This window comes from Octodon degus, unplaced genomic scaffold (genome assembly GCF_000260255.1).
Source record: "Octodon degus isolate 3935 unplaced genomic scaffold, OctDeg1.0 scaffold00045, whole genome shotgun sequence".
In the NCBI taxonomy this organism is placed as follows: Eukaryota; Metazoa; Chordata; class Mammalia; order Rodentia; family Octodontidae; genus Octodon; species Octodon degus.
Window position 1 is genome coordinate 9021838 of NW_004524621.1, and position 11651 is coordinate 9033488.

General features: G+C 42.6%; 2 protein-coding genes across 6 annotated transcripts in view; one reads left to right on the top strand and one right to left on the bottom strand.

Annotated features, from left to right (window-relative positions):
• Zbtb5 (zinc finger and BTB domain containing 5) overlaps positions 1-8193 on the top strand; it is a 29006-nt gene extending 20813 nt beyond the window's left edge. For 3 of the 5 annotated variants that reach the window (XM_023715950.1, XM_023715948.1, XM_023715949.1), the window contains exon 2: positions 4073-8087. In XM_023715950.1, coding sequence (XP_023571718.1) covers positions 4077-6107 — 2031 coding nt within the window. In that variant the 5' untranslated portion in view covers positions 4073-4076 and the 3' untranslated portion in view covers positions 6108-8087. Of the gene's footprint in view, positions 1-4072 lie in introns of all 5 variants that reach the window. The other 2 variants (XM_023715951.1, XM_004631834.1) reach the window with 2 other exon arrangements.
• Positions 1-11651, bottom strand: part of Grhpr (glyoxylate and hydroxypyruvate reductase) — a 27428-nt gene that overhangs the window by 3660 nt on the left and 12117 nt on the right. The gene's annotated exons all lie outside the window — the stretch shown is intronic.

Here is an 11651-nt window from a genome sequence, read left to right on the forward strand (position 1 = left end):
TTTTGTTCCCCTTTCCCTCCTTCTCACCCTTGCCCTTTGTTCCATCAGTCCTCTTCCCTATTGCAAGAGATCCTTCCCCTATCTATTTAATTGGTTTTATTTCTTTTTTCTTTTTTTTTTTTTTTTTTTTGTGGTACCAGGGATTGAACTCAGGACCTTCCGCTTGGCAGGCAAGCACTTATTCTACTGAGCTATTTCCCTGACCCCTGGTCTCATTTCTTAAATCATTTCTCCTTTCTGTTTTCTGTCTTTTGTCCTTCTGTACTTGGGCCTCTTAATCTCTTTTATTGTCACTTTTATCTCTTTGTCTTGTCTGTATGATTTCTTCAGCCATCCTCTTTCAACTTTTCTATTAACTTTTTAAGGTTTTTGATGCTTTTAACTAATAATAGTTTGCTTTTATTTTTTAATGTATTTAGTACAGGGTCTACAGGATCTCACTACCCAGATCGGACTCATAGTGATCCTCCTGTCTTCAGCCCGTTGAGATTACAGGCACGCGCCACCATGCCCATTCTCAGTCACCATCTCAGCTCGCCCAGTGGGCGGGGCCGGCACGGCACACTGGGGGATTGAACCCTGTGCAGGTGCTTAGTCCACTGAGCTATCTGGCTGGCCAATAACAGTTTTCTTATTTCCTAAATATGTCTCTTTAAAAAGTATATTGTTTCATTGATTGTAATAGTAATAAGGATGTAATAATAGGTTCCCCTTTAGTTTTCTTTTTTCTCCTGCACTGTTCTTTCCAAATGTGCCCTGTTTACTATTTTGTCTTGGGTTAGAGGTTTTTCTCCTCTAGTTTGTTGTTGCTCTTTAATGTTTCTATTTGAAAGTAACACTAATTGTGTTTGGAAGCTGAGTGGTTTTTGAGAACCAGTGGAATTCACCATATGGATATTACACAGGGACCCAGGTATTCTATTGGAAGGTTTCCCAAATACAGTTCCCCAAAGAGGCATCTCCATTTTCCTGCTAGGGAGGTATGAGCCTGGCTGTGCCTGTAGTTGATGAGCAGGTGAAAGGTGTGAGAGGTGGTGTCTCATCTGTGTATGCAGGCTTTAAGCTTTAGCTTGCCATGCAATGACCAGTCCCAGCCTCCTCACCTGGTGTTCCTGAATAGGGAGTCTCTGGTTCAGCCCTGGCCTTTTACCTCCCACCCTTTGAGACTTGAAAAGGGAGGAGCCTCTCCTTGTCTCTTGTGCACCTTGTTCTTTTCCTATCATACATGGCATTTATGATACTTTGAGTTTCCTCTTAATTTATTTGTTTCTCTGAGGGATTGGGTATCTTTGTTTTTTATTGTTTTGTGGTACTGTGAGTTGAACCCCAGATGTTTTTCACTAAGCCATATCCCTAGCCATTTTGTTTTGTTTTATTTTGATTTTGAGACAGGGTTTCGCTGTGAAGTTTAGGCTGGCCTTGAACTCACTATGTAGCCCAGCCTCGCCTTGAACTCATGGTGATCCTCCTGCCTCAGCATCCCAAGTGCTAGGATTACAGGCATGCACCAACATGCCTAGCTCACTTTTAATTTTTGAGACAGGAACTTGCTCCTACTGCCTCCGCCACCCAGAGTGCTGTGATTACAGGCCTATGCTAGCAGGTCTGGCTTTAGTTTGCATGTGGATCATTTTATCCCTAGTATTTGGGGACATTAGATATTCAGTCTTATTTTCTATCCTGGGAGTAAGTTATTAGATTCAGTCTAACTCTGCTCCCAGAAGCCAGAGTTTCAGTCTCTAGAAAGGGTGTGTGACATGCCTTTAGCATTGTGTCTTGGCTATCCCATGCTAGTCAAGGGTAGGCACTTTAGATCAGTTGTCCCTACACTCCTAGATAGTGTCATCATTTCTTGGATGAGAAATTAACCAAGTTCTTTTTCCTAGTGAGTCCAGAAAGTGTAAATGTATAGGCATTTAGTGGTTTCAAACTCAGTACTGGAAAGCCATGTAGATTCTTTTTTCTTTTTAAAAATTATTTATTATGAAAAAAAATTAGTAGGGGACTCAGGTCAACAATTTCTGACATTGCCAGTTAAGCAGAAGACCCAATACTATTATGGACTACTGGACTCTTCTGGAATATTTTGCTGAGTTCACACATCTATAATATTCAAATGACAGAACTAAACAATAAAGGGGATACAGATGAATGTTCATTTGTATCTGTGTATTCAAAATGGTTAGGATAGATATATAGTTACATTCTCTTAATGAATAGAGGGATTTGTTCTAATAGTGTTCGTAAATAGGATATCATGTCTGCATCTTGTACAGCAAATAACGACTAGGAAGAGTATGCGATGTGTTAATTGTTGAAACTGTCCTACCAATTTGATTTGAAAAAATAAATAAAATGAAAAAAATTAAATATACAATTTTTGGAGCAAATCCTAGAATCATATCATCTGTAAATAATATCTCTTTTTTAAACAATGGTCTTTAAGAAAAAAATCCCAATACCATAACTTTGCCTAAGGGAAAAATAACAATTCTTTAGTATTCTCAAAGATATATATGATACTCTAAGCATTCATTTTAGGAAGTTTTGTAGAAGCCCCACAGTGCAAAACTGGGTCATGAAAGAAAATAGCTTTAGATGGCTTTTTCATCTCTTATTTTCCTTTCCCATTATTTTAAAAATTGAAGTGTAATTTATTGCAGTTTCTTTTTTTTTTTTTTCTTTTTGGTACCAGGGATTGAACTCAGGACCTCTCCTTTGTCAGGCAGGTGCTAATGCCACTGAGCTATCTCCCCAGCCCTGGAGTTTCTTGATTTATGACGTATATACTATAAAATTTCTTGTTTTAAATGTACTATTCTTATATTTTTAGTGAATTTATGAGTTGTACTACTGTGACCACAATCAAACTTTAGCATATTTCCATCACATGTCCCCAAACCACTCTTTACATTTACATTCATTCCTTGATCTCAGCCACAGGTAAGCATTAATCTCTCCTCTGGCTCTGTAATTTTTTTTGTGTGTGCTTCATATATTTATTTATTTATTTATTTTATTTTTTAAACAAATTCTTTTTTTCTTTAATTTTTTTATTTGTGTGGGGGGAGCAGCTCAGCCCACCAGGGGGCGGGCTGGCTGGCATGTGGTGCTGGGGGATTGAACCACAGTCCCTGTAGCTTTGCTAAGCTTGTTCTAAGTAGGTGCTTTAGATCACTGAGCCATCTCACCAGCCCCTATATTTATTTATTTAATAGACTTTCAGCCAGGTGTCATTAATTTTACTTTCTCCTAAGCTACCAGCTCATGAGACATTAGGAAAAGGCTTCATATATATTGTCTTATTCACTAGGAGTTAGCATTTGGGTGCACTAATTTTGCACTCATTTACCTACTCCCTAGGTTCCACAATGCTTTCATGTCTTCTTTCCCATTCTGTTTTTTTTTTTTTTTCCACTAGGGCTTATACTTTTTTTTGACAATTTATTCCTTTAAGACAAAAAGAAAAGTGTCTTTTTAATGAGATTTCAAGAATGACTAGGTAGGGGCCAGGGAGATGGCTCAGTAGAATAAGCGCTTCCCTGACAAGTGCAAGGGCCTAAGTTCAATCCCCAGATCTACAAAAAAAAAAAAAAAAGAATGACTAGGTACAAGTGTGCATGTGTTATCTACAATCAGTAACTGGAAATCTTCCCTGCTAATGTTAAGTTGCCCTTTTCACTTATTTAAGGTTTCTAAGATGCTGGTATGTCTTGGCAATGTCCACTGTCCTCAGGGATGACAGAATGCCCACAAGCTTCTGTGGCAGAGATGTGGCCTTACCACGTGTCAGTCTTTTCTAACACTAACCCTCACTGTTGTAAACGGGTCACAGGAGCTGGAAAGGGCAGCCTGTGAACAAGCCTGTATGCAAGTGCCTCAGGTGCCTGGAGTAGAAGCCAAATCTTCCCTAAACTTGACAGGTTCCTTGTGTGCATGCTTGTCAGCAGCATCACAGGCTCAAAAAGATCTAGGCTTGGCCACTCCTCTTTCTCCATCATTCCTTTTTTGTTTTTGCTTTGATTTAAGCTTTTCTAAGTCTTAACACTTTTCTTCTTTGTCTTTCCTGTAGGATCATGGATTTTCCTGGGCACTTTGAGCAGATTTTCCAGCAACTAAACTACCAGAGACTTCATGGCCAGCTCTGTGACTGTGTCATTGTAGTGGGAAATAGACATTTCAAAGCCCACCGCTCAGTGCTGGCAGCATGCAGCACGCATTTCCGAGCTCTGTTCTCAGTGGCAGAGGGAGATCAGACGATGAATATGATCCAGCTTGATAGCGAGGTAGTGACAGCGGAGGCCTTTGCTGCGCTGATTGACATGATGTATACCTCCACCCTCATGCTGGGGGAGAGCAATGTTATGGATGTCTTATTGGCAGCCTCTCACCTGCATTTGAACTCTGTTGTTAAGGCATGTAAACATTACCTTACGACAAGGACACTGCCCATGTCTCCCCCCAGTGAGCGCATACAGGAGCAGAGTGCCCGCATGCAGCGCTCCTTTATGCTGCAGCAGCTGGGACTGAGCATTGTGAGCTCAGCCCTCAATTCCAGCCAGAGTGGTGAGGAACAGCCAGCCCCCATAAGCTCATCAATGCGTGGTAACATGGACCAGCGGACACCCTTCCCTATGAGACGCCTTCATAAGCGCAAGCAGTCTGCAGAGGAACGGGCCAGGCAGCGCCTCCGGCCCTCCATGGATGAATCTGCCATTTCAGATGTCACGCCAGAGAATGGGCCTTTGGGCGTTCATTCCCGGGAGGAGTTCTTTTCACCAGATTCTCTAAAAATTGTGGATAATCCTAAACCTGATGGAATGACTGACAACCAGGAAGACAGTGCTATCATGTTTGACCAGTCTTTTGGTGCCCAAGAAGATGCCCAGGTGCCCAGCCAGTCTGACAACAGTGCCAGCAACATAGCACAATTGTCAATGGCCTCACGCGCAACTCAGGTTGAGACTAGTTTTGAGCAGGAAGCTGCAACTGAGAAAAGTGGTTTTCAGTGTGAAAATGCTGAGGTTAGCCTTGGTGAGAAGGAGCACATGAGAGTGGTGGTTAAATCTGAGCCCCTGAGCTCGCCTGAGCCTCAGGATGAAGTGAGCGATGTGACCTCCCAAGCAGAGGGCAGCGAGTCTGTGGAAGTGGAAGGAGTTGTGGTCAGTGCCGAGAAGATAGACCTTAGCCCTGAAAGCAGTGATCGGAGTTTCTCAGATCCCCAGTCTAGCACTGACAGGGTAGGTGACATCCACATTTTGGAAGTCACAAATAACTTAGAACATAAGTCCACATTTAGTATTTCAAATTTTCTCAGTAAGAGCCGAGGAAATAACTTCAGTGCAAATCAGAACAATGATGATAACATCCCAAACACAACCAGCGACTGCCGGCTGGAGGGCGAGGGCCCTTACTTGCTGAGTCCAGAGGCTGGGCCTGCTGGTAGCTCCTCCTCTGCCCCTGGCTCTCATGTGGAGAACCCATTCAGTGAGCCAGCAGACTCGCACTTTGTTAGGCCCATGCAGGAGGTGATGGGCCTGCCATGTGTGCAGACCTCAGGCTACCAGGGAGAGCAGTTTGGGATGGATTTTTCCAGGTCTGGTCTAGGACTCCATTCATCCTTTTCTAGAGTAATGATGGGTTCCCCAAGAGGAGGAGCCAGTAACTTTCCATACTACCGCCGCATAGCTCCCAAAATGCCAGTGGTAACATCTGTCAGGAGTTCACAGATGCCAGAAAACTCTTCCAGTTCCCAACTAATGATGAATGGAGCCACATCCTCATTTGAAAATAGCCATCCCTCCCAGCCTGGCCCTCCGCAGTTGACCAGGGCATCTGCTGACGTCCTGTCAAAATGCAAGAAGGCCTTATCAGAGCACAATGTCTTGGTTGTAGAGGGAGCTCGCAAATATGCCTGCAAAATCTGCTGCAAAACTTTTCTGACTTTGACAGATTGTAAGAAGCACATCCGTGTTCATACAGGTGAAAAGCCGTACGCCTGCCTGAAGTGTGGCAAGAGGTTTAGTCAGTCTAGCCACCTGTATAAACATTCGAAAACTACTTGCCTTCGGTGGCAGAGCAGCAACCTTCCCAGCACTTTGCTCTAACTGTCCTCATGAGACAGTGCCGGGGCCAGTAATAGGACTGAAACTAGAATCGCTTTTGGTGTGCAGCTAATGCCTTTGGGTTTGAGGCTTCAGCTGCCCAGTAGCGCTTGCAGCTTTTGACCACTATTAAGTGGAAAACTTACAGGTAGCACTTGGCTTTAGCATTTCTGAGTGACGTGCACATGTTGGGAATGAGATGCAGTAGATCCCTGGAACCAAATTCTTCCTAAGGATTGAATAATGCACTCATAGTTTGTAATTAATGTCATTAAAAGTGGTACACTTAAAAATGGAAATGCAAAAAAAAATTTTTTTTTTTTAGCAATTTTTGTAAAGCTCTGTGAAACATTTAAATTTCCTATGCCCCCTGATGGGATGATTATATATCCCTGTACAGTGATGCAAAATGCACTTATGTGTAACCAGTGGTGACTTGTCTGAAAGGAAGACCCTTGAGGACATGCCTGTCTGCCACAAATGCTTTAAATCCTGAGCTAGTTCTAGGCCTCAGAAAGTACTGTATTTTTTATTTTCGTCTGAGTTGGCAGTCACAGACACTGCACTTTGATGGTGCTGACACTGGGTCCAGGTGAGCGTTCTCTTGGACTAATAGGTGTATATACTTCTGAGTCTGTTGAGTAGATGTTTTAACAATTTCCACCCCCCTCCCCCAGTTTTAAAGATGAAGTTGTAAATGGAGTATGTACTTGTAGGAGTGACAAGTAAGGTATTATTTCTATATGTGCTGTTTTAGCCGAATTTTAACCAACTTGTGTTACCAATGTTACTGTTACATGTTTGGAAGTCAGAAAAAGCTAGTTGTTTGTCTTTGTTCTGATGACGTAGAGTCATGTTTTGTGGCGATTTCATGATCCATTGCCCTTTGCTCATCAGACACTGAAGACCTGTTCAGTCTGACACATTCCGCTGAGGACAAGCCTGTTTTCCACTGCACTGTATCTTCATGCTTCCCTTCCCTGTCTGGCCTCTCTCCTAGATTACTGTTTTGAGTTACAAACTAACCAAAAATAATGTTACCTCCCATGGGTTTCTATTACTGTTATATACTAGTCTTTAAATGTTTAGACCCTAAACTTTATTATTGCTCCCCAAACCTAATACTGAGGGTTTAAAATTGTTTGAAATCCAAATCATTCACAGATCGGTCATTTCTAGGCTCATAAGGGATAAGATAGCCAGTAACACAGAAGTCACTCAGTAGCATCTGAGATTGCCGGAGAGGCATTGAGTCACTGCCCTGGGCCTCCCAGCTCACTTCCCGTGCCCCAGCTTGCTGTCCTGTGCTGTCATGGCTGTTGGTCACACCCATTTTGACCATCCCCTGGCTCACGTGTATAGGGGAACAGCCCAGGTTCCTGTATCTGTAGAGTTCAGTTTGGCTCATGCAGACATGGGTTTGTTTTTTATACAACTTTCTCAGAAATAACTAAATTATTGTGCATAATTCAGAGAATTCAGTTCTTATGATTAGAAAGCTAAGTATGTGTAGTTTAAAACAAAAGTGTGTGTCTTCTCTTAATCTAGTATGTACGGTACACATCTGTGGATAAATCTAATGTTCATAGAGGGCTTGGCCCCCCCTATGAACTGATCTCAAGGAGGAAAGCTCACAAGGAAACCTGCAGCTCCTCCTTGGGCAGATGTGGGGGACCATTGGAGGTGTGGCTCATAGTCAGCTGTCCTGTCCTGACGTGGTAGGAGCAGCTCTACAGCCACCGCCCACATGATGTAGGGACCTGTGTCCTGTGAGAAACTTGACAATGGGAGTTAGGTGGGTTGGCAAGGGGAATGAGAGCTCTGTCTGGGCTTGGGACAAGGAGCCAGTGACACAGGTATGGGAGCTCTCCTTCCCTCCATTCTTTCAGAGATGGTACCAGGAGCGTCCTCCTCACCCCTGCTCAAGCTGAAGTGGACTTGTCTTGAGGGCTTGTTTCTGACACATGCCAGAGTCCTGCCTCTCCACTGCTAGATGGAACCTGGAATCTCTCATCTACCTCTTAAAATCAGTTTCTATGTGTGAGAAGCAAACTTGTGGGCCGGTGTCCTGGATCATGCTATAGCACTTCTTAAAAAATAATGCCAAGGTTCCCTGGAAAACCAGGGTTCCTATGATCTAGTTTCTACCTGGATTCTAACTGGTATTGGGGACCTAAATATTGATTGGTTAGCCTTAATTATAGCCTGGCATAATCATAATGTTTCCGGTTGATAGCAGCAAAATGTTCTGTCGGGGCACCTATGTCAGTGGTGCTATGCTGGTTTAAATTTGAGATTTTGAAATAAAACATTTGTCATATCCATGCCTCTATATGTGTTCTTTTCTTTGCTTAGGTTGAAACAAAACAGGAAAGTAGTATTGTATCCTGTGTTGGTTCTGCTTCTAGTACTTTTAAAACCAAGATTCTAGGGCTGGGGAGATAGTTCAGTGGAATAAGTGCTTGCCTGGCAAGTGCAAGGTCCTGAGTTCAATCCCTGGTACCACCAAAAAATAAAAATAAAAAAGCTTCCAAGACAATAATACAGTCAATAAATAACTATTTCTTGTTCCCTTCAAATTACTTACTCTGCTTTGCCCACACTCCTCCTGCCTTTGGGCTATAGATATGAGCAAGGCTGCTTGACCCTGGGTTGCAGTGCTGCTGGCAGTGTCATTTGCCAGTCTGGCACATTGCAGGGGTTGGGGGAGACACTGATTCCTTTAGCACAGAGCAGGGCTTTGGCAACAGCAATCCTGATGGCCTGGCCTTGGGGAGGAGACATAAGATGATTAAACAGATCTGGACATGGTGGCCCACACCTATAATCCCAGTACTTGGGAAGCTGAGACCACAAGTGAGAGTCCAGCCTGGACTATGTGGTAAGTACAAGGCCAACTGAAGTGCATAGTGAAATCCTATCTCAAAAATAGGTGTCCATCTATGTAGGGGGTAAAAGATGAGAGAGGTAAAGGAAGCAAAGTGTAGGTAGAAAAAACCCTAGTTGTTTGCAGGTTCTTCTTCTTCTTCTTTTTATTTTGAATAGGGGATCAAACTCGAGACCTTGTGCTTGCCAGGCAGGCACTTATACTGCTGAGCTATCTCCCTGAGCCCCAAAACACTAACTCTGAAAGTAAGGAATGCGCCTGCCTCTAGTTATTCTCAAGAGATGTGGACCTAACCTAGTCTTCCTTTCTTCTAGTTAACTCCCGTCCGTGCTCTTGAGGTCTTCATTTTCCTGATGGACTATGTATTGGGTGAAAGTGCCCTAATAAAGGAGGCTCCACTTCTTCCACCCCTGGTGCAGGAAGTGACTGGGCAAGTCGCTACAAGTGCTCAGGGTGCAGACCAGATGGAAGGCAGTCCGGCAGGTCATGCTCCTTTTATTAGCTTCCTCCAGTTACAGGCTGAGACAGTCTTAGAAAATATTTAATGCAGAATTAGAAGCTTTTGGCTCAGACGTGTCCAGCCACAAGGGTGGCAAAGACGGGCCAGGAACCATCTTCATTTCAGCATCTAGTCTGGCATATCAGCAGGATGCCAGTGCGCTGGCTCTGGCCTGTGGGGCTGTGTGGCTACAGCTTGAATTCACTGGGCATTGGCTCTCCTCTCAGGCCAGCCAGCAAGTTGTTAGCCGCCAACAAGGACATGGTGTTGCGCGTCTTATAAGTGGCACTGCCGATGTGAGGCAGAATCACTGGAAAGGAAAAAGAAGAGATGGAGCTAAGAAGTATGGCTCAATACCTTACATCAGAAGTGTGGGTCCAGCCTGGGCAACCTAGGTGACTTAGCAAGACCCTATCTCAAAATGAAAAGGAAAAAGGGCTGGGGATGTAACTCAATAGGAAAGCCTTGGGTTCAATCCTCAGTATTTGGGACTGAGGTGCCATAAATTGGGCTCTTGTCTCCTGGCTTGGCTTTGCCTAATTAAGGACAGAGACCTGCCTCAATATACCTTCATTTGCCTTTCCTACTTTCTTGTTCAGAAGCACTCCATCCTCCTGTGGCTGGGGTTCAGAGAACAGTAGAGAGGTCCCAGACTACTGAGACTTTAATACTAGAGGGATAAAAGGTTTGTACCTACACAAAAGGATGGCAGGACTACAGGAGTCTTGGCACCTACCTCAACCTGAGCCCTTCAGGGAACAGATGGTGAAGCCGGGTGCCACCTTAGTTCTAGCCACCCACAGCCTGTACCCCTTTAGTGTAACTTGAAGATGAAGGGTGTGGTTGCACATCAGGAATCCCAGCACTCTGGGAAGCTGAGACAGGACAAACATATTGGTGCCTCATCCCTGCAACTTAATGACACAGCATGAGACCCTGTCTCAAAAAGGAAGATGGAATGGGGATGTAACTCAGTACATAGGTCCTGGGTTCAATCCCTACTATTGCAAAAACAAAATTCCAAGATGAAGTGTTGACACCATAGCTCCCCCATGTCCCACTACATCAAGGGAGCAAGTGTGGTCACTCATCCCTAAATACCTGCCTTTTAAAAATTTTTATTTTATTTTTTTAACTCATTAACTTCATTGAAAATAATAATTATATAGCAAATTAAAAATTGTAGATAAATATTGAAATGTGAATGATATAGACTGAATTTTAGAGAAATATTGCTGAAATGAATATATAACAGGATTAATAATAGATTGCACATTGTAAAAAAATTATTTACAAACAAATGAATATAACAATAAAAACTATCTAAAATGTGAAGAGGAAAGAGTTTATAGAGCAGTCATGTAATAGTACACTATGAGCCAAAATCAAGAAACTTATATTCATATAATTAGAATTCTCAAAGTAGAAGGGGGTAGGCAATAAAGATTTAAAGATTTAAAATTACTGAATTTAGTTAAAATTATAGCATCACATTTCCAAGAAAAACGAACCTTCTGCACAAGAAATATGAATAAAATCATACCAAGATACACAAAAGTGAAATTATCTAACACTAATTGTAAAGAAAAAAATCATTAAAGCATATACATAGAAAAAAATATTAGCTATGGAAGGACAAAATAGCATCTTATTCCACATTAGAAAAAAAAAAGGAGCAGGGGCTGGGTGTTTGATCCCTGGGCCTGCCATGCTGGCCCCGCCTCTGGGGCATGCTGAGACTGCAATTGAGACTGGGCAAGGTGGCACGCACCTGTAATCTCAGCTCTTGGGAGGCTGGAAACTGGTGGATCACTATGAGTCCAATCTAGTAGTGAGGCCCTGAACACCCTTAAGACCGTTCCCTAAAATTAAAAAAAAAAAAAAAAAGAGCAAGTAGGTAAGAAACTAGACTTATTTATTCAAAGGACTGAAAAATAAATGGATCTGTCCTCACTGAATTTTACACTTAGCCAACATACCTTTGAAAACTAAAATATTTTCCCATCACACAAACTCGAAATATTCTAATAACTCCAGACACAGCATATAGAAAATAACAAAGACCATAATCCAGAAGGCAAAAGAAGTTGCTGTATGGTCCTAGATAAAGAATAAAGAGCTCTCAAAATGGTAGTTGTGTAGGACTATGTAAAATATAATT